The sequence below is a fragment of the Brachycentrus maculatus genome, unplaced genomic scaffold (assembly GCF_059751285.1).
Source record: "Brachycentrus maculatus isolate JH-2025_06_01 unplaced genomic scaffold, ASM5975128v1 h1tg000105l, whole genome shotgun sequence".
NCBI classification, from domain to species: domain Eukaryota; kingdom Metazoa; phylum Arthropoda; class Insecta; order Trichoptera; family Brachycentridae; genus Brachycentrus; species Brachycentrus maculatus.
This window is the reverse complement of record NW_028280859.1, coordinates 2,354,625-2,379,341: the sequence shown is the minus strand read 5'-3', so window position 1 is coordinate 2,379,341 and position 24,717 is coordinate 2,354,625. Positions and strand designations below refer to the sequence as shown.

General features: G+C 37.3%; 1 protein-coding gene across 1 annotated transcript in view; it reads left to right on the top strand.

Annotated features, from left to right (window-relative positions):
- Positions 1 to 24,717, top strand: part of Cbp80 (Nuclear cap-binding protein subunit 1) — a 41,463-nt gene that overhangs the window by 12,554 nt on the left and 4,192 nt on the right. The window contains exon 5 of the mRNA XM_088258975.1: positions 23,420 to 23,673. Within this exon, the coding sequence (XP_088115101.1) occupies positions 23,420 to 23,673 (254 nt within the window). The remainder of the gene's footprint in view (positions 1 to 23,419; positions 23,674 to 24,717) is intronic.

The window sequence follows — 24,717 nt, the reverse complement described above, 5'->3', positions numbered from 1 at the left end:
ATTTCACAACGACAATTAATAATCGACCTTGTCGGTTGAATTTTCTGCCACGTCGACCGTTATGATTACGAGAGACTGATTCGTTATATGTATTATACCATTATCTGATCTCTGCGGTGTAATTAGTTGTAGATCTTAAGATTCGGTTTTGATGTCAGTTGAATGGTCCTTCGGAAAAACATTTTGCCAATTTATTATTTTATTATATTCACGCTTAAATGGTGCATAGGGCATTGCATCGGATCACCACGATGTTAACTTGATCGTCTATTACATATGGTAAATACAAGGACATTTTAGTGACTTCTTCTTTAGTCTTCTGTCTTCCACAGCTGGATGTAGCCCTCTTCCCTTCCATATCATTTTTTTGACATCTCAACATAGATAAAGAAGAATATGGAAGTCTGGGCATTTACGGGGCTTACGACCGTCATAGCTTGGTTTAAGTGATCACTTAAACCATCTTTCTCTTCCCTTCCAATTGTTTCGGTTGTTTTGAAAAAAATTCACATAAAAAGGGCCGCATAATACAGACGTTTTACAAAAATAAAAACTTTTTATTGCAACGCATTTTATACTAATAAGAATTGTAAAAAAAATAATGCCGAGTTAATTTGAAAGTACGATCGGGGTAAATGTCAAAAAAAAATTAATACTACAGCCAGATGTGAAAAGTAAACACACATAGAACCATCAGAAAAATGTATTTGTATAGTAATAGGCATTTTCATGAGGCGAATGTGGTTGGTAATAGAAGCAGAGGAAGACGAAAAATCTCGACACGGCAAAGATTATTCGCAAAGACAGAGTAGTGTGGCGATCTATTCTCTCTACCTAACCCTGGTGATGATTAGTTTTTTGGTTGGTTAGTTAATATTAAAATTAACAAACTTTATAAAATTAAACAACTTTGTTTTAACCACTTTTTTATTATTAGTACACTTTAAGTGTGTGGAAGTTTTTGGTAAGGGAATGTAATTAATTATGAGTATTTTATTGTTTTTAATGTTTTAGAATTTAATAAACCCTGATGATGAAAAGGTTCTTGTCGAAACCGGTAGGTTAAAGTGTACTAATAATAAAAAAGTTGTTAAAACAAAGTTGTTTAATTTTATAAAGTTTGTTAATTTTAATATTAACTAACCAACCAAAAAACTAATCATCACCAGGGTTAGGTAGAGAGAATAGATCGCCACACTACTCTGTCTTTGCGAATAATCTTTGCCGTGTCGAGATTTTTCGTCTTCCTCTGCTTCTATTACTAACCACATTCGCCTCATGAAAATGTTTATTACTATACAAATACATTTTTCTGATGGTTCTATGTGTGTTTACTTTTTACATCTGGCTGTAGTATGAATTTTTTTTGATAAATTTTATAAAATGTGCCACCAAGTATCTGCGAAAAACATTCAAGAAATTAAAATTAACAATCAATTAACAATAAATTAAAAATTTAACAACGTGTCCCACTTGTAGCATAATAAATCTCTGATTAAACAGAATTTATGAATAAACATTATTTGCGTGTTTCACGAATGTGAATACATGTTTCAAGTGATAATCATCTTATAATGGAACACAGAAAAATCTAATTAATACAAAAAAAAATCTAATTGATACACAAAAAAAATCTAATTGATACTTTTGGATGAAATAAATATGCGGGAAACTTTTAGTATATTAGTCTAATTTGCGTAATTTGTTACAGTACTGATAGTATTTGATACATATTTGTGTTCAAATCATTAAATTCAGCAAAAACAAGAGAATTATGGAGAAAAATATCGACGAACGGACACAATACAAACGAAAAAGAAATAAATAATGAAAAAAAAACAGATAACCTTTTTTTAGATCACTTTACGCACGTTCGACATTCACCATTCTATCCATGATTACCAACCGCACTACTCAATTCTTATTTTATTCCATAAATATGGGCGTTTGTGCACTACACGGAATTTTACCGTCCGGCACTTCAGTTACCGGCGTGATAAAACGATGGTTGGCTTGGATTGACTTGTGCTTTTGTCCATCTTTCTTCGGATCGGTGCTCTTGATCGGTGCGTGAACACGTTGCGCGTAAATTCGATCACGCTAAACTGTCGTGGTCGCTTTTATTTTTCAAAAACGGACTGCCGGGCGGTAAAATTCCGTGTAGTGCACAAGCTCACTATGTCTTTGTAAACACTGTAGTAAATATGTTAAAATCTCTTATTTACCTTGTATTTATAACAAACGCTAAAGGAAATTAAAAGAAAAAAAAACCTACTAAAATTTTTGGAACTCTTGGAACTTGGAAGATATATTGATCAATCTCGTGACACTGTACATATAAGTTCACATTGTCTAGATTTGTGATCAAGTATTTGGACACACTCAAAATGTTGTAAATTAAATCGCAAAATTCTTAACTATGCAATGTATGAAGAAATCCTATGAAATAGGAATAGATATCTTTATAGAAAACCTATTACTACCACCACCATAACGCTGTTTTTCCGCAGGAGTATACAGGGATTATAAAATACGTCACACTCGTCTGTCCTGACATACACTTCCTGACATAGCTTCCTCTACATCCATACATTTAGTCATACAAACCCTCCAGTTACGACTTTTGAGACGATAAAACTTTAGATTCGGATTGCTTTGGTTGTCTCAAATCGTCCTCAAATCAATTCATATTTGCCAAATATTAGCCATTCTCTCATCATCCATTCGCATCCACATGTCCAAACCACCTCAAAAAACCTTTAAAATAAATATTCACTTATCCTTTACTCAGTCTTATTTTTAATAGCTTTATTTTTTATTCTGTCATACAAAGAGTTTTCCGTACATTCGTCTAAGGAACGTCGCATTTCGTCCTTCATTTTTCCTGACTAATCGGAAAATTTAATAACAAAAAATCTTCTAATTCTACATTATAAATTCCGCAATTTTATCAATTTGCGATATTTACATAAATTATGGAAAATATTTTCTCTGTTCTACATATTTAGGTGTACATTCTAGACTTTTACAAATATTTAATTGTAAGTAATTGATATACATACATATACTTGAATAAAAAAAAATCAATTTAAGAAAAACTTATCAGTGGCATAATCTCTTCTGGAAAGCCGGTACAGGCGATTGTCGACTTTCGTTCATTCTAGTTTCATACAATTTGCATACATTCGTGCATACTTTTTTTCAAGTTTATTTTATTGTGTAATAAGAAGAATTCCATGGACAGCTAGACGCACCAAAGAGTCCATTCGCCAAGAACTACATTTGGATGGCTTGACTCTGGCCAATGTCTGTACACGACGGATTCTTCAGTTTTTTGGACACGTTGTGCGTGGCAATGATGATAGCCTGGAACGACTGGTTGTGATCGGTAGCCTGGAGGGGAAGAGAGGAAGAGGAAGATCCCCACACGATGAACCGATCAAATTAAGGCAGCCGCAGGTACCTCGGTGGTTGGAGCGCTACGTGCAGCGCAGTCAAGGGATAACAGGAGAAGAGTCATTGCTTCCATAAGGGTCTCAGCCCTCAGTAATGAGGAATAAGAAGGAGAAGAAGAAGAGATAATACGAAGGAAAAGTTTTACCCGATAATGAACTCATTATTAAGCTTACAACATTTTGAGTGTGTCCAAATACTTGTTCACAAAATCTGGATTATCTGCAATTACAGGAGTTATTTTCATATTATTTTTTGACATCTCATGCAACATGAAGAAGAATATGGAAGGCTACCGTCATAGGCTGGTTTAAGTGAACACTTTACACACGTGTAACATTCACCAATTCTACCCATTATTGACAACCACACTACTCATTCATCTCACCAATAGATGTCTCCAGTGAAGTTCTAGTGATTCAAGAATAATGTTTCAAAATTTGTTCATATAAGTATATAGAACTGCCAAGATTTTGAGTAGTGTGGTTGTCGATAATGGGTAGAATTGGTGAATGTTACACGTGTGTAAATTGATCACTTAAACCAGCCTATGACGGTCGTCAGCCCCGTAAATGCCCAGACTTCCATATTCTTATAATTAAAATGTAAGTCAGAAATTTGAAGAATGTGATCGTAAGGGAGAGTATGAATTTCACCACGAAGTGCATAAAAAGGGAAAGGGAATAGAAACATACAATACATCATACAGTATTTTGTCAAGAAATGACAAATAAGAGCATTTAATGAGTATTTATTTGCTTTTAGTAGTAGAGTAATGTTTTTTGGCTGATAATTTGTTGCACATTTTATAAACTTCTTAAAACAAATAAAGCTTAAACTCTGTTTTTAACCACTTTTTTGGTATTGTTTTTCCAACGGGTGGACAGTGGCGTGAACAGAAAATTAATTGAAGTAGGCAGTAGAGGTAGGTAGTTAGGCAGGGTAGGTACTGGTTGCGTTTTTATATGTCACGCGGGTAAATTGTGATAAGCACTGCTTTTCTGCCTATATGGAATGCACGCCCCTGGGGGTGAATTCAGTGTATCATGAATACGCAAATAAACATGTCGTTAATGAGTAGTGATATTCATGTCGCGAAAATACAATCTAACAGAATATCGCCGTGTTTAACAACGTTAAAAATGAGCGCGAACAATGCAAACTCCATGAGAATTTGATAAAGTTATGAATTTATTTGTCCACCATTGAAATTTGAATAAAAATCGTATTATTTTTCCGCACAATGGGAAACGAACGTTGCATTGTGTCTTTATTATTAATTTGATGGGCGCTATTTTGATTCTCATGTCGCAATGTGTGGCTCGTAATAATCAAACAAGCATTTTTACCTTGCTTATGTAGGAATACAAATGGGTATTATGTTTATTTTCTAGCCCGACATCATTGAATTCTCGATTTACGTAATATTATTAACCTTATTATAATTATAATTATTACATTCTATGAGAACTAGTATCGGGGTAATTAAAATCCAAATTATCTCTAAAACATGCGACGGTAGATTTATATTCGAGTATTTAATAAAAAAATGTCTTATTTTATTTATTGTTTCGGCATTAACTTTGTGGTAAGACATGTTACAATGATTAAAGAAAACACTTGTTTTTTACCACTTGAGTTTTATTATAGACTACATGTTTCAGAAATTAAACTTCCATCATTCAGGTCTGTATAGTAACTAAAATATAAAATTGTTCTATAAATAAGGAGAGGGGAAAGTAAGGGGAAGGGGTTAGTCAAGGGGCGGACTTTTGAAAATTTAAAAAAATTATGATTTATCTTGAAAATTTAGAAATCCAAAAAAACCTAAATTCTAATAATAATTTATTAAATAATATATTGTTTCAAAATTCTTCACCTTTGCTTTCCATTTTTCCTTTGTTTTCAAACTCCGCCCCTAGACTAACCCCTTCCCCTTACTTTCCCCTCTCCTTATTTATAGAACAATTTTATATTTTAGTTATTATACAGACCTGAATGATGGAAGTTTAACTTCTGAAACATGTAGTCTATAATAAAACTCAAGTGGTAAAAAACAAGTGTTTTCTTTAATCATTGTAAAAAATTAATCATTGTATTAATCGAATACACTGAACTCCCCATGTACACGGCAGATACGTGTAAAAAAGTGTTTAAAAAATATACATATTTTCATTGGATAAGTTTCCTTATGTAAAAATCAATTCAAGATACAAAAACAAATATTTTTTTTTATTTCTCTTTTAATTTTTCAAACTTATTTAATTTATTTAATACAGTTACAAGAATGATTTACAGTTCAATAAACAGACTAAGCTCTTGTGCTTGGAGAGGGCCTTACACTCATTGTTTAGTATTTATGATTGTGAGTCATATACATTTGTTTTTATTATTATAATTTTTTATAGGGATTTTTGTTTAGTCCTTTTTTCTTTCGATTTTTTCTTCTTCTTGGTGTAGGCCTTGTGGCCTGTTTTTAAGAAGGACTAGCCTCTTGTCGATTCCCAGCTGTCAATCCATCTCTTTGGTGGTCTGCCCGGGAGTTGTCTACCGTGTGTTTGGCGTGCTGTACAATGTGGGGGAGTCTGTATGGTTCCATTCTCCTCACACGCGCACACCATTGTCTTCTTCGTTTTCTTCCCCACCTAACGACATCTTCGATCTCGCATATTTCTCTTATCCTGGTGTTCCTCATTCTCATTCTCATCTCTTGCCAGATATGCTCCTTAGAGTCTTCATTTCTGACACTCTTAGCGCGTTTTTTGTTTCTGCGGTGTCCGCTCTGCATTCGATCCCATGTGTCATGATGGGTCGCACACAAGTTTTATATATCGCTCACTCTTTTCAACAACGTCATATATCAAAAATTGTATTCTGTTTTATTTTTTATTTTTGGAAACATTTTTATTTATTTTTGTTGTGTTCTTATTGTTTTTATTTTATTAAAATTAAAAGAGGTAATGAGGGGATCCCGAGGGGTGGGGATGAAGTGTCGGCCTCTGTCCGTACATCCTCCTCCCCCCTCATTAATTGAATAGAGCAATATTTATTTCTTCAGAAATATTTTGAAGATTTTCCTCTATGTGCAGCTGACAGAGAGTCCCTCAGGACTCTATAACTGCTGCGGGTGGATGGTGGGCTCAGATTCCAAATATCAAAAATCGTAAAGTTTCAATTGTGCATGTTTTCGGAATGCCCAGATAATGTACTATATCCCAGCAAAAGCGGCATATTTTTAACTTAACATTTACCCGCTACAGGGCAGAAAGTGTTGTTTTTGCATTTTGAAGAAAAGGTATTGTTTAATTATATTTTTAAGTATACTAAATATTTTTCAAATGGAGAAAAAACCTTCAGGTTTTACCTAAATAGATCTGTTGCACAGTAAAAAGTTCAATAAGTGGTTTGATATTATTTTTAATACATTTTATTATATTCTAAAACTTTATATACGATCTCCTGAAAAATCTAGTTTTTTGTTTTATATATGACGTTGTTGAAAGGAGTGAGCGATATGTCGATTAAAGAAAGTCAAGAAAATATGCTAGATTTATCACGGAATCTACTACTTCACGAACTGCACTGGTTACGCTTTTCCGAAATGGTGGAGTATATGTCTACTCATATCTAAATCAATGCATAATATAGCTCCATAGTATCTAAAAGGGCTGTGTATTCTAGACGAATTGATAGGCGTCTTACGCTTCGATCGGCTACAATAACTGCTATGGGTTACATTGAAAGCTGTCCCACCGCATGCCCAGATCTGAGACAGAAGCATCTAGGCTTCCTGACAGATCTGCTCTTGAAAAGCATTTTTTTTAAAACCAAGTTGCGAAATATATTGAAAATGTGAAACTGCTATGAGTTAAAGGTGATCTTACCAACCCGCAACAAGCGCACTAGATTTGGCGAGCGTGCCTTTGCTGTTGCGGGACCAATGCTCTTCCGCCAGTAGTTAAAAACAGTAAGATGCTTCTTTAGAAAAAGTTTTTAGAAAAAAAACTAAAATACGCATTTGTTTGCTAACTGCTTTCTTTTTCATTTAACCAGACAGCGACACGTGGCTGGGTACAGCTATTCAATAATAATTACTCTGAAATAAATATCGTATGTTTTTTTTACTCTTCCTCCATAACCCAGTGGTTAGTACATTTAGCTACCATGCTGGAGGTCTCGGGTGCGATTCCCAAGGGGGAGATTAAATAAACATGTTTTTATAAGTGTTTTTTTCACTACTAAAAAAAAATATCTCTACTTAATAAAAAGTGTACTCAATTAACCGTAGATGGTGTCGAGAACTCACATGTAAAAGGACGTGTCAATTTAAGGATGTTTGCATGTTTCGAAATTTGAGGAGTGTGGCTTTCAATCATGGTTGGAATGGTGGATGATACACGTGTATAAAGTGATCACTTAAACCGGCCTGCGTCAGGTCGTAAGCCCCGTAAATACCCAGACTTCCATAATTATTTTTCATCTATTATTTTACAAGAGATATCAAGATCAAACTAACATTGCATCAATTTGCTTCAGTGCCCTATGCACTATTGGTGCGAATAACGGTCAGTATGTAATAAATGTGCTAGTATTTGTGAGATAATATTTAATGAAAAAATAATAAAAATAAGTACTACTTGCCCATAAAAAAGCTATCGTCGACGTCTTCATCTTGATCTGAAGAAATTCCACCCTTGCACTATAAAATCATTTTACCACTATTTTTACTATATTCACTTCCACCAATGTACTAGTTGTATACTATTTGCATTTACAAACTCGCGATTTTTGTCCATTTACTTGGCCAACTTGACTTGCTTCAAAACGCGTCGCGCGCTTACTTGAAACTTGAGACAGTACAGTACCCGCACCGGCAGACGCAATCGTAATGCGCTTCCATTCACAAATGTAAACATTAAAGGCTCTTGTTGCAGCTGGATGGGTGGGTAGGCTACCTTCACACGAAGCTGCAGTACCTACCGTGCGAGCTACAGTAGAACCTCCGAAATCCGAACTTAACTAATTGGGACTGTGACCTGTTCGGATTAGCCGAGAAATTCGTAATATAGTACATACACCCCGGGAAACATGGTAAATAGCAGAATTATACTACTACCATCACGCCGTTTCCCCGCAGGGGTAGGCAGAGAGGATGGAACGCCACACTCTTCTATCCTGACATACGCTCCTCGCCTCCTTTACATCCATACATCTAGTCATACATGCCCTCCGATTACGCAGGCTTTTGACACCGCCAGATTTTAGGTTCTGATTGATCTGATCGTGTCAAGTCTATATATATATATATACACACACACACACACACACACACACACACACACACACACACACACACACACACACACACACACACACACACACACACACACACACACATACATACATACATACATACATACATACATACATATATATATATATATATATATATATCTCATGTGTGTGATTATAATCCAGGATTCGGATCTCACATACTAATATAAGAGTTTCTGCTTAATAAAAAAGCTTCTTTACATCTCACCAATAGATGTCTCTAGTGAAGTTCTAGTGATTCAAGAACAAAGTTTCTAAATTGGTTCATATATATAGAACTTCCAAGAATTTGAGTAGTGTGGTTGTCAATAATGGGTAGAATTGGCGAATGTTACACGTGTGTAAAGTGATCACTTAAACCAGCCTATGACGGTCGTAAGCCCCGTAAATGCCCAGACTTCCATATTCTTCTTCATCTTTGATGAGATGTCAAAAAATAATATGAAAATAACTCCTGTAATTGGAGATAATCCAGATTTTGTGAACAAGTATTTGGACACACTCAAAATATTGTAAATAATGTGTACAATTGGTGAATGTTACACGCGTGTAAAGTGATCACTTAAACCAGCCTATGACGGTCGTCAGCCCCGCAAATGCCCAGACTTCCATATTCTTCTTCATCTTTGATGAGATGTCAAAAAATAATAGAAGATATATGTATTTTTTCCGTTCATTCTAACACAAATTCCAATTTCATGCTTTTTTCGTAAAGCTATATGTATACTTTATTAGACCATATCCGTTCCTTTGTGGAGCATAAACTGTCTCCAGGCTTTTCTGTCGGCTGCCAGCTCCCTTGCATCCTCCCAAGTCTCGTCTTTCCTGTCTGAGAGTTGCCGACAAATTTTTAGCAGTGGTCGTCTTGGGCGACGCGAACATGATGCCTTGTAAAAGAGGCAAGCTTGATGGCGGCTCTCGGGAGGCATGCGCAGTACATGGCTATGCCAACTGAATCGCATTTTTTGACGACAGTTGTGACCAAGATTAGCTGCGTCCTACGCCTAATCTCTTAGTTCCTCACAAAGTCAAACCAGCGCACGCCTAAAAATTTCATAGACACTTATTCTAAAAGCTAAGTACACGGCTGGTCTGGGCCCTTGTAAGGTGCCATGTTTCACAGACGTATAAGAGAATAGGAGCAATGCAGGCGTTGTATAGGCGGCATTCGGTCTTCACCGAGTATAGATCCGATCTCCAAACAACCTTTATACCGTTAAATGCGGACCCAAAAGTTACAGTACGTTATAATCTAATACAGATTTGATTTTTTTAAACTTCTTTTTCCTTCTGTCTGTTCCGATACCTGGACTGTCAGCTTTTGCACCATCGCTTTGGAGATCTTCCAGGTGGTCGAGTTCTCTTGAAGATCAATTCGGGCCAATCTATTTTCTTGCATTCTGTTGACATGGGATATTCCGCAGTGGCAATATTTACCCGGGTTTCATGTAAAGAATTCTGAAAGAGGAAAACGTTCTTAAGGAAGATTTTCTCAATGAGTAACAAGTATTATTATTATTATTATTATATTTTTTTTGACATCTCATCAAAGATGAAGAAGAATATGGAAGTCTGGGCATTTACGGGGCTTACGACCAATAGATGTCTCACTAATAGATGTCTCTAGTGAAGTTCTAGTGATTCATGAACAAGGTTTCTAAATTGGTTCATATATATAGAACTTCCAAGAATTTGAGTAGTGTGGTTGTCAATAATGGGTAGAATTGGTGAATGTTACACGTGTGTAAAGTGATCACTTAAACCAGCCTATGACGGTCGTAAGCCCCGTAAATGCCCAGACTTCCATATTCTTCTTCATCTTTGATGAGATGTCAAAAAAAAAAAAAATAATAATATGAAAATAACTCCTCTAATTGGAGATAATCCAGATTTTGTGAACAAGTATTTGGACACACTCAAAATCTTGTGAGTAACAAGTAGATTGAACAAACAAAAAAAAACGCAGGAGAGCAGTCATTTCTTCGGTTAAAGCCGATTACGATTTAAAAAAAAAAAGTGCATATGACTGCGTGTGAACGTAACCTAACCGGCCGAACCGAATAATAAAGCTACCACTTATTAAAAATGTGAGATGATTTTCTTGAAAAGAAAATCTTGCACGTGATGGAACAATTTGCACCGTTTGCTAAGTACCCGAGTTCCTCGCTGGGTCAATTGGGGTCTTAGGCGTCGTCCTAATACAACGCGATTACGCGACCATCGCAAATTCTCGCGAATTTTACTCGTAAGAATCCTGGATCAAACATACATAGTGCCCTAATTGGTTCAAAACATTTTGAGTGTGTCCAAATACTTGTTCACAAATCTGGATTATCTCCAATCATAGGTTTTTTCACTAATGAAAAAATAACTTCTGATTGGACATAATCCAGATTTGTGAACAAGTATTTGGACACACTTTTTTCAGTTGTAAATAAATTAACTGGTGAAATTATGAGCTAAAATAAATTGAAAAACATGTTTTCAAGCGTTTCTCAGGTATGTGAATATAATCCAGGATTCGGACCCCACATACAAATGGAAAGAGTCTCTGCTAAATAAAAGCTTTCCTCGTCCCACCATAGATGGCTATTGTAAAATCGCGCATACTGTGTTACGAGTTTGATCAATATATCTAGAAGTTTCGAAAATTTGAGTGGTGTCATTGTCAATCATCGGTAGAATCGGTGAATGTTACACGCGTGTAAAGTGATCACTCAACCAAGGCGGTCGTCAGCCCTGTAAATGCCCAGACCTCCATATTCTTTTTCATCTATGTTAAGATGTCAAAAAATAATGTCCTAATTGGCATTCGCTCGACCAATAAGGACACTTATTCCAGATCTGTGTTTAATCGCGGATTCATCCGAGTAAAATTCGCGAGAACTTGCGATGGTCGCGTAATCGCGTTGTATTAGGACGGCGCCTTATCATTGTTTCCCGCCGTAACGCTACGGTGGGCGGGAAAAACGCAATTTTCGCAATGGCGCACGGCGAACTCGGCAGTCGGCGGGCCAGAGAGCGGCCCATTGTCTCGGCGGTGAAATTAGATTGTACGATGGCTCGTTCCCGCGGACAATAACGCGGAACGATCGCTAGATGCGAGATACTCCGTGTAACTCGTCTTCGGGGACCTCTTCATGTCCGCGCGAGCGCTATTATGTTCGTACCCGAGCCGCGAACATCTCGGCTTGTTACGAGAAACCTTCGCAATAGTTATTAGGTGCTTGAGTTATCGTATCTAGGTGCGACGTATTGCATCTACTGCTTGGATTACTCCAGTTTATGTCATCCATCAACATTGTACTTACTTAACACTTACGGTGCAGCTACTCTTCTTCTTCGTCAGCCGTCTGTCTCTCCACTTCTTTTTGGAGATTTTTTAATTTTGATTAAAAGAATAACCCGCAAAGCTTCTATTTTAGATGCTTGTCTGCAGGTAGGATAGTAAGGATGGGAACTGCATTTATTATTTACCTTGCATATTATGCACAAGGTTTATAGATCATTAAGTGGATTTTTGTTTCTTCTAACTAAATAAGGATGTTTTATGTAAATCTGTTGGGAACAGGAGGGATAATCTAGTGTGGGCTAGTCAGGAACTTGTCATTTGCTTATTGCTGGGAGGAAACCACGTAAAACTCCTCAGGAGAAGGCGGACTGTTGACTGTCATCAGCAGACCTTCCGTTCCACTAGAAGAGGGTTCGGCATTTTTGTCCTAGCTTCGTTTATGGAACCAATGTCATTCACCTTTTTTTTTATCATGTATGATACCACCTCTCGTGACAGTTCCTTATGAACTATCACGGAGGCACAATATCATGTCGGATCGCGTAAAGGCGGCAAAAAGAGGATAAAAGCGAATTTCCGTTTGAACTGTGCTAGTCTGGATGTTATAAGTTGGCTATCCACAATGACGAAGAGCTCAACAAGCTGATCTCCGGCGTGACCATCGCTCAGGGAGGCGTCCTGCCCAACATCTTGGACATTCTTCAGCCTATGAGGATCGAGAGGAAGGCGTAACAATTTGTCGGCTCATCTGTTCTCCGCTCCAGACTCAGCCCACTCGACGCCCCGAGACCGATTGACGACGTTATTTTATCTGTCGTTAAGGGGATATTCGAAAACACAAAATTCATTCCACCGGAGACCACCGAAGAGGTCACATGTCTGTTCACGCCCGATTTTTTTTTTTAAGAATGTATATTGGATATTTTGTTGTTTTTTAGAATATACAAATATAGAAAACATATTTTCATATTTTTTAAATTCCTTACCTTCCAATAACTTTTCTTTTGAAAACCTTATAATTGTTTCGAAGAAAAACTTTTTTTCAATGCAAAAACGGTGTTTAAGAAAAAATCAATTACGTAAAATGTTACCTGGATTTAGAGAAAATCAAATTGCGACTTAAGGAATACTAAGCCTTAACGATTTTTTAAAATTATTATTATTTTTACACGCTAAAATTGAATCTGCAAATGGAAATTAAAAATGAATACATATTATCGCTATTATACAAAATTATTGGAATTACTTTTTTCTCATTTAGTTCTTGAATTCAAAACGTAACAGCTTAAAATATCTCTATAGAATCTCGTTTGTGATACGGCGAATGTGCTCGTATTGTCACACTCATTTTTACAAGGCATTCAAACCGATCAAAAAAGTGCGGACAACTTATTACCTAAGGTTTATTACCTACCTACCTTGTACTGTAGTAAGTTTACGTTATTGTTTGCTTAACAAAATAATTTTACTCAGATAGCGATCTAATTGCTCTCTGTTTAGTCACAGTGTACACAGATACGCGAATGCTACACCCAAATTGCAAACATAATATTCAGCCTCTATCAAAGTTTATTCATCACGACACTATTGTTCGCACGCGACACTTTTTCATATTTTTTATATAATTATACCTAAGCAAGTTTTATTGATGACGAATCACTAATGAACACAACCATCGACTCACTTACACACTCAATAAACAAAATCGCAACTATTTAAATAAAATCGCTTTTCTGGACATTTCGTCAAATTGACAATTCGCTCACTCCTTTCAACAACGTCATATATCAAAAAACTTGATTTTTCAGGAGATCGTTTTTAAAGTTTAAAAATATAATCAAGAGTATTAAAAATAAATATCAAGCCACTTATTGAACTTTTTACTGTGAAATACATTCTTTTTAGGTAAAACCTGAATGTTTTTTCTCCGTTTGAAAAATATTTAGTATATTTAAAAAAATCATTTAAAAATACCTTTTCTTCAAAATGCAAAAACAACACTTTCTGCCCTGTAGCGGGTAAATATCAAGTTAAAAATATGCCTCTTTTGCTGGGATATAGTACATTTTCTGGGCATTCCGAAAACATGCACAACTGAAAATTTACAATTTTTTACTTATGTCGTTGAAAGGAGTGAGCGAATTGGCAAACAAACATTTAGTCGACAAGAAAATTGACCGACGGATATTTGGCCAACAGACATTTGGCCAAACGGACATTTTGCTTAATCGACTGAGGGACAGTTAGCTGAACGGCAAAGTTTACATAGGTTGATTTTTTTATGTCGATTAGACCAAAAGTCAGTGTTTTTAGGTTATTAGTATTTTGGTAAAATCTACTTACATTAATGATAAATATATTTTGCCATTGTAGAACATTTGGCAATTATTCGTCTTATGTAATTCCGATAAAAATTCTGAGATAGCGAAAATAAATCAAAATGGGTATTAATACATTAGGGGTATTTAAATATGTTTGTATTTTGTATAAGAGATTACTAAGGTCCGGTTGTACGAAGAATTTAGCAAATTACAAAATTAGACTAAAACATGTCTAGATACCGACCACTGTTACGGTTTCAACGTATGGGGTCCATAAAACAATAATATGACTGTAACATCAAAGCTTGACGTGATACAAGCTTGTCACCGTATAGACTTTGAATAAGAACGATTAACTCAGTCCAAATCAGTCATCAAAATTTCAGTTACAAAATCATTGTTGGCCAGTGTAATTTTTAAACAAAATTAGGTTATATATAATAATAAATGTGTTCTTCAGTCTTTTAGTGTTTTTTCAAATGTTTTTCTTCAAAACCTTTTTCGCATTTCCCGGGATTTCGAATTTCCGGGGTTCTATTGTATGTCCCATATGAACTTTCACGAACGCCCTACTTCTGGTAAGTAGGTATGCAGCAAAATCGTAATCAATAAGTATCGCTTTGCTTTTCAAAGTTAAAATTCCCAGAATTCCAAATTATCTTTCAGCCGATGAATAGAATAGATCTATTATTATGTTATCATCGTAAATTTTTGCAATAATTACTCGTCAAATTACTCGCGTCCTCGCTTCAGAACGAAATTATAACACTGACCCTGACACGGTATAAAATATCTAAAAATTAGTACCATTGCTCGCTTTCGGATCTCACATGAGAATCCGCGTAGAGTGGGCTTTAGGGTATGTGTCGAGTCTACAGCATGCAGGGGTCGACAACCTCTCGTGCCAAAAGAGCCAAACGTGAGTACCAAAACGGTTTGGAAATTTTTAATTTACAATAATTTATATTATTTTTAACATATATACTTTTTTTACATAGATAAAGAAGAATATGGAAATCTGGACATTTATGGGGCTTACGACCGTCATAGTCTGGTTTGAGTGATCACTTTACACACGTGTAACATTCCCCAATTCTGCCCCTGATTGACAACCACACTACTCAAATTCACTTCTATATATATTGTTTAAATTCGAAACATAGTGCTTGAATCGCTAGAATTTTACTAGAGACATCAGACATCTAGAGACACATATGCACATACGCTCACATGGATACTACACACATATACACACACGCACCCACACACATACACATACATATGCACAGTTAACCATTATTCGGAGAGCAAGCACCGCAGACTAGTGTGATTATTTTCGAACAAGTCTATGTTAAAAGTTTTCGAGATTGCATGAGTTATTTTTTATATTATTTTTTAATATTTCAACATGTGTCTCGCGAACCACGCGTTGCAGACCTCTGCAGTAGTGCCAAGCCTCCGGTACGGGGACGTTGCGACACTCGGCCACCAAACACAGGACGAGCGATGGCCTCTGCGGACCGAACCGATCGCTCCCCTTCGGTATTCGTTCGTCTTCATACCGCGATAAGATGCGGATAATTTGGCTCAAATCGCCGCACTAATTTCACATTTTGCAACGCGCTTAATTACTGCAAGTTTTCAATGTCACAAAACTTCGTTATAGCCATTTCAAAATCCATCAAATGAACAATTATGTGCGTGAGTTTTATGTAGATTATTACCATATTTTTTTACCATTACAATAGGCTTCGGGTTGTGTAATGTATGGATAATAAATCTTACTCTAATTGACTTTTTTTTTTTTTTTTTTTTTTTAGATGGGAATTGCATTTATTATTTACCTTGCTTATTATGTACAAGGTTTATAGATCATTTAGTGGATTTTTGTTTCTTCTAGCTAATTAAATATGTTTTTATTTGAATCTGTGTTGGGAACAGGAGGGATCATCTAGTGTGGGTCAAATAGGAACTTCTCTGCATTTGCTCATTGCTGGGAGGAAACCACGTAAAACTCCTCAGGAGAAGGCGGACTGTTGACTGTCATCAGCAGACCTTCCATTCCACTAGAAGAGGGTTCGGCATTTTGTGTCCTACTTTGGTTTATGTTACCAATGTCCTTCACTATTTTTATCATGTATGATACTACCTCTTGTGACAATTCCTTATGAACTATCACGGATTCGATGTTGGATAGATCCTCACCCAGGCTCCTGCAACGCGCCTCCAGCTGTTGTCTTTCAAAGCTGAAAAGGGGGCAAAGCATCAACAGGTGAGGGACATCTTGAGGTGTCTCATCATCACACGTACAGCTGTCGATCTCGGAGATCTTGAAACGATGTAGGTAGCTCATGAACCCACCGTGACCCGTAAGGATTTGAGTGAGCTCAAAGCCAGGTTTCTGCAGTCTCCTGAAATCAAAGGCATGGAAAAAGGTTGGTAAGAACATTTTGGTTACCTTTCCGGTGGTTTCGTTCAAATAACGATCGTTCCAGAGTTGGAGGGTCCTGCTTCTAATTTTCCTTTTGGCAAAACTTAGCGGGAAGTTGGCATAGTCAGGGGCAGTCTTCTTGAGTGTTGCCTCCCGGGCCTTTTCATCCGCCTTTTCGTTCCCTAGGATACCGCAGTGACCCCTTATCCAGTCGATATACACATTCTGGTGTCTGCATCTTAACTTTTGAATATCTGTTCTGATGTCCATGACAATAGGGTTGATCGAATTTCGGTCCGCTATTGCGTGGACGCCAGATTTACAGTCTGTCAGGATCGTTATCTGCTTCCATCTGTTGGGGGGTTTTTTCAAAACATAAAACAAGGCTTCTTTGATCGCATAAAGTTCCGCCTGGAACACAGAACAGAAGTCGTCGAGTTTCAAATTCCTCGAAGGCAGCTCTCTCACGCCATCGAAGGGTACAAAAGCTGCACCTACTTTGCCGTTTAAGAGACTACCATCGGTGAAGATCCTCAACTCTTCCTGCAATGTCCCAGGTATAGTCTGGTCATCGTACCCGTGATCTATGGAAAGTCGTTCAGCTGGATGAGGGAGGGAGAAGTAGTCTCCGACTCCCTGGTAGAATCTGTCTTCCGGCAGGTCCTGCAAGATAAGGCTTTTCTTGACTGCGTATGCCTCAGCAAGCTCCCTAATCCTCAGATCGAGTGGCATAAATCCACTTAAAACCTGAGCTGAAACAAGGGAGATTGTCCTGTATCCTTTGCATGACCTGATAGCAATATGTCTTTGCATGGAGTCCAGTTTCTTTCTGATGACTTTCTTGCGAACCGCTTCCACCCACACGCTTGAGGCATATGTTATCAGAGGTTCTACAGCGCCTATATATATTTGCTGCATAACTTCCGGTGACGCTCCCCATGTCGGTTTGGCGGCTCTCAAGAGTTTGTTCGTGATGCCAGCTGCTTTTTTGCAAACGTTGTCAACGTGTTTAGACCAATTTAGGTTGCGGTCTATGGTGAGGCCCAAAACCTTGAAATGGTCTACGAATTGCAACCGGACTCCGTTCATGTATATTTCCGGCTGGCGGTCCTTTCGTCTGGTAATAAACATCGCGTTCGTTTTATCTTCTGCAAAATGGAGTTTGGCCTTAATTCCCCATGTAGTGATGGTTTTCAGGGCGTTATCCGTCATTATCTCGAGATCCGTCGTGCTGTCGGCCACAGCCGTCAAGAGAAGGTCGTCCGCGAATGCCCTCAGTTCTACCCCCTGGCCCAAGTCTTTCTGGAGTACATCATCCAAGATGTAGTTCCAGAAGCTCGGTCCGCAGGAAGATCCCTGAACGCATCCTTTGGTCGTGACCTTCTCGAGAGTTGCATCAAAATGTGACAACACGACTTTCCTCTGTTGATGATAACTTTTCACCAGCAAGAACAAGTTCCTAGGACACTTTTTACTGCTAAGTTGGCACATTAAAAATGGCCACCAGGCATTATCGAAAGCTCCCCGTATGTCAAGCGAAATCGCGACGATCATTTTCTTGTCTTGCAGTGCCGTCCTGATTACCTTGACTGAGGCATTGAGAGCATCCTCTGTCGATTTTTGGGGTGTGAATCCATATTGTTTCGGACTTAACTTACCGTTACGATGAAAATGCCAGTTAATCCGATTGATCATCATCTTTTCGAGTACTTTTCCAAACACCGAAATGAGTCCGATCGGTCTGTAGGACTTAATATCTTGAAGGTCGTCCTTACCTGGTTTGGGTATGACTATGGTCCTCGCTGTTTTCCATGGAATCGGGAAGTGGTTCAGTCTGAGACATGCGTTGTACATACCTAATACTAATGACCTGTCTGCGTTGAAGAAGTGAAGGCAGATGTCCGCGGTGAAGTGATCTTCGCCGGGCGCCTTCTCCGGATTGATGTTCAATAATGTGTCCTCAATCTCCTCCACCGTAAATAACGGGTCGTTTTCTGTATAAGGTATAACTTCTGCAAACCGCCTGATTTTGATTTGTTCACGTGTTTCTGACTGTGTGTTGTCGTCCGGAAAAAATATCTCTAAGAGTCGTTGAGCACTTTCCGCAGCCGAAGCTAAGTACTGGCTGCCATCTTTTAGCGTCGCTAATGGAGTGGTCCGGTTTCGGTTGACCAGCACTCTGTGAATTGCAGACCAGGCGGTTTCTCTGTTTTGCGACGCGCAATAAATTTTCCATGACTCTGTTTTGGCTTTTTCGATAGCTATTTTGTAGGCATGTTTAGCCTCGAGATACTCTGGGAGCGTTTTCGTCTCTCTACGGAGTCTTCCCGAGTTCTGAAGCCTGTGCCTACATTTAGTAGCTTCTTTTTTGAGCTTGTCGAGTTCAGCGTTCCACCATGGACAAGGTTTCCTTGAAGAGGGTTTCCTGATCGGTATACTAGCTTTACACGACTCGCTTACAATTCGCATAATTGTTTTAATGTTCTTCTCTAATTCAAGTGAGTTGCTTAATTCAAAGAAGGACTTTTCCGTTATATTTTTAACCCTTAATTTACTTTGGATTCTGTTTGAAAATTTGTCCCAGTTGGCTTTTTTTGTATTGTAGATTGCTGTCTTGTTTTCCGTGGGGTTTTGTATATTTGAAGAAATTTCAAAATAAATGGGGTTATGATCACTCAAATGGTTGTCATTGGATTCTACTCTCCAATTGTCGACTTTGTCTAATAGGCTTGAAGAGCAGAATGTTGTATCAATAACGCTTTTGAGGTAGCGTTGACCGCGATAGGTCTCGAAAGTTGGACGGTTACCTTGATTTAAGGTGTGCAGATTGAGTTCCGAAAGGAAATCTGCAACGTTTTCACCCCTTTTGTCCGTTCTAGCACTTCCCCACCACACATTTTTAGCATTAAGGTCACAGCCTATGAGTATTTGTACCTTTCCGAGGAGTTTTATTTTATCTAAATGTGGATTGACGTCCGCGTGTGGTTCCACGTACATGGATCCTATAATAATTGGGCCTGCGTCGGTGATTATGCTTACCAGTGTTGTATTGGAGTTACTATATTTACTCAATAGAATACCATTTAAGTGGGGTTTGCAGATTATTACTGCCGCTTTGCAGATACTTTACTCTAATTGACTTAAAACTTGGTCATTAACTAACTAACTGAAGGAAGACCGAGGAAAAATTGGCATTATCAAGTTTTTCAAATACTTGAAAGTGGTCAGGTCAGGAGTCGGTACAATCGGCGTGTATGTCTTATCTATCCATTTTTAATTGAAGTGTTACTTAGTAAATACCACTATTTCTTACAATCTATTGTGACACGTGTTTCGATGCATTTCGCATCATTTTCAAACACCGTATATATATTACATAGTTGTTATTTTATTCATTTTATTTATGTCCGCCTCCGTAGTGTAATGGTCAGCACGCTCGGCTACCGTTCTGGAGGTCCCGGGTTCAATTCCCAAGTAGGGGGTAAAATAATTATAAGTGATTTTTTCACTGTAATATTTATTCAATATTACCCCTAGACTGGTACCTGAAGCGGAGGGCTGATCACCTTTCCTTCATATGTAAAACGATCAAGATAACACTGCGCTTATATGACGCAGTGCCCTATGTACCATTGGGGTGCGGATAAGGGTGTTATATATATATATATATATATATATATATATATATATATATATATATATATATATATATATATATATATATATATATATATATATATATATATATATATATATATATATATATATATTTTTTATTCTATAAAAGCAGTTCCACCAAGAAATGTCAGTACAAAACTTAAATCTGAAAAAAACTACTCGTAGAACAGATTCAAACAAATTGTGTCATCAGGTGCTACTCCAATCATACCACAATAGTGCCCACTTTGAAGTTATCATTTCTATTCGATTGTCTGTATTGTTATTATTAAGGGGCCCTATTGGACGATCATTGTCGTGATTTCTCGTCGGAGTTTTCACCGCGTTTCAATAGGTCCGACATCGGGAGACAATGGCTACCCGACTTGTACATATAATAGTTTGTACGCTTTGCCGAACACAATACTCCGTTCGTGCCTCCCATTTCACTTTCCTCGTTATCCGTTACCCGGCATTGCGGTTATACAATACTTTCGAGAGCTTTTCCTAACACTAAACCCATTTTACGTCTCCCATGCGAATTTCTGTCGATTGTAATCTGCAATTTGGCGAGTTTCTAAATGAAATACAATGATCTTTATTTATGCAATAATTTTCGGTCTCATCGTCGTTACTTCGAGTGAAATTGAATCTTTCTAAACAGCTTTAATTTCAATTTTAGATGTAATAATAATATTAATAATAAATTTGGATTGTTTATATAGCGCCTCTTCTTCTTCTTTAGCTAGGACTGTGTCCTCTTGTTATCGGAGTCCATTATGTCTCTGTTAAATAAAAAAGCTTACTCAAATCAACCGTAGATACTGTCGTGAACTCGCCGGCATCGCGAATCATAGATAAAACGGATGGCCCGCCATTCGCGGAAACATCCTCCTTATTGAATCGCACGTATTACGCGGCATGAATGATCGTTCGTTTGCAATAGTATTATACAAGTCAGTTTATTTTGTAGGTTGTGTTATTTCTGATGATGATGTTGTTATTTTGCTGTGACGTATTTGTATCGCTTATCGTACCCATTTATCTACGCAGTTAAGATATAGATCTAGTCTATGGTCGGAGGAAGGATTAACCGTTGCGATATTTGATAAAATAAATACGTAAAGCTTATTACTCAACATTTCCGTTCCGATGTATTTTTACAATGGATAAATATCACGATGTGTGATTATTGGCTAATAAATTAATATGAAAAATCACAAATCACAAGACTATCCGTAGAATTCTTATTGAAATATATAGAGAAATAAGGGATATATATGAAGGTTTAAACTAGATGTTTTTATAAAACGAAAAACGTGCGTTCGCATACGTCATCGAACGTTTTATGATGTCATATGGTTTATTGTCTATGGTTTATAGAGCTGTAAAAGTAGTAGTGTGGATTGTTTGTTTACCACGACACTACCATTTGTGTTATACAAATATGAGGGGAGGGGGGGTGGACCATAGGCATCAACAAATAGAGCCGCCAATGATTTAGCAATGTAACCAATATTAAAATATCACCATCGTTTCTGTGACGTCATTCATTGCCAACTTACGAAAATAACGTTTTTTCGAAGGCGAATTTTCCAAAATAAAATGATGTTTTAAACACAAAACGAGTCTAATATACAATCCTTTACAGGTTGAGTATGTTAAATTTGATATTCCTCCCGTCAGACAAAGATCCATTTATTTATTTATTCGCCTCCGAAGTGTAATGCTCAGCACACTCGGCTACCGTGCTGGAAGTCCCGGGTTCGATTCCCAGGGGGGTCAATTAAATATAAGTGATTTTTTCACTCTTATTTTTATTCAATATCACCCTGGACTGGTACCTGAAGCGGAGGGCTGATCATCTTTCCTTCATGTGTTAACGATCAAGATAACACTGCGTCAATACGATGCAGTGCCCTATGCACCATTGGGTGCGGATAAAGGTTAGAAGAAGAAGAAGAACATTCACCAATTCTAACCATAATTGACAGATATATTGATCACAGTCGTAACACAGTATGCGCGAGTTTACAACAGCCATCTATGGTGGGCGTAGATACAATAGGGTGCAGAGGATTCTTTCCAAAATGTGTGATTACGTTGGTGGTTGTTTAGTCTCTTAAAATATTGTGACTTCTTTATTTATTTATTTATTAGAAAACCAAGAGAATATTAAAAAAAAAAAAAAAAATACATATTGAAAAAAAAAATCCAATTACAGGTTTTCACTTAAAAGTAATCTAAAAATTAAAATAAAGTATAACTATAGAATATTATAACTTGCATTAAATGTTTTTATCAAATAATATAAATTTTCTTCATCAAATAATCAAATAGTCAAATAGACATCAACAATATTTCTCTTAAACGTTTTAAAAGAAACATTATTGATGTCTATTTCATTAAGCATTACATTGCACATATCGCTCATTCCTTTCAAGAACGTCATAAATCAAAAATCGTCAATTTTCAGTTGTGCATGTTTTCGAAATGCCCAGAAAATGTACTATATCCCAGCAAAAGTGGCATATTTTTAACTTAGTATTTACCTTCTACAGGGCAGAAAGTGTTGTTTTTGCATTTTGAAGAAAAGGTATTGTTATTAATTATTTTATTAAATATACTAAATATTTTTCAAATCAAAACCTTCAGGCTTTACCTAAAAAGATCTGTTGCACAGTAAAGAGTTCAATAAGTGGCTTGATATTTATTTTTAATACATTTTATTATATTTTTAAGCTTTAAAAACGTTCTCCTGAAAAATCGAGTTTTTTGATTTATGACGTTCTTAAAAGGAGTGAGCGATATCGCAGGCTCGATTTAAAAATGAATTTTGTTAGGACTTGGTACGCATTTTACTTATTCATTTCTACTGTGAATACAGTAGCGCGGAGAGGATGGTTTCATTGTTGGTTCCCTGGTTTGCAGCGTCGCTGGGCGGCACGCAGGCGGCGCACCAGCTGGTGGTGGCGGTGCGGCAGCGCTGCTCGCCCGAGGAGGCGCTGCAGGTGCTCCGCGAGCTGCCCAACCCGCGCGCCGAGGGGGAGGCTGAGGCGCCCCCGCCCGACGCGCCCTTCAACCCGCTCAAGATCGACGTCTTCGTGCAGACGCTGCTCAACCTCGGCTCCAAGAGCTTCTCCCACAGCTTCGCCGCCATCTCCAAGTTCCACTACGTTTTCAAGGTTTGTTTATTTTTATATCTTTCACCCTTCTGCCCATGGATTTAAAATACAGATTTACAGTGAAACCTCTATCTATCATTCCTCGAATAATCGTTTTCCCGGATGTGTCATTTATTTCTTTTACCCCGAATTCATTTCTTACAAAAATAGATCGCATCAATCGTTTTAATCCACCATTTTACTGCATTAATCGTTTGAATTACGCTGCATATTTGATATATTTTGCCATTTTACATTCTTCTCAATTTTATTGCATTCGACGACAATATTTCAACGTATGGGATAGAAACTATCGAAAGCTTATGTGACAGATACAGTAGAAGTGGATGATATTGATGAAGAGGAGATGGGAGGAGGAGGTACTGGCGCTGCCAGTACCTCCATTTTCCAAAGCATGCATACTCTTTAAAATATTGAAAACTTTCTACTACGCACATTCAATAACTGATGCCGAAAAAATATTATTTGCAAAGCCAAAAATATACTGTTGACTTGTCGATCCTAACAAATAGATTGGTACATATATAATATTCATATAAAAACATTGGATAATTCCTTCTTTTCTGCCTTGCAATGAGGTCGGCGTAGAAGGGAAAAATACCTTTCCCACCCGAAGTGTTAATAAAGGTTTACTAACAGTGAGCATGTAGAGTAAGTTTTGTTTTACTGCTCATTCACAAAATGACGCAGAAAATCTTTTTCAATTTTTTTTTTCGAATTATTAACGTATATATGTTTATAACGGAATGGCGTGCGTAGATTCTGGCAGAGTCCAAGGAGGCGCAGATCTGCATCCTGCGCAACATGTTTGAGCTGCGGAACACGCACCAGCAGATGATGGTGGTGCTGGTGGACAAGATGCTGAAGGACTGCTTTATCTATATATGTTTTTAATGGAATGGCGTGCGTAGATCCTGGCAGAGTCCAAGGAGGCGCAGATCTGCATCCTGCCCAACGTGTTTGAGCTGTGGAACACGCACCAGTAGATGATGGTGGTGCTGGTGGACAAGATGCTGAAGGACTGCTTTATCTATATATGTTTTT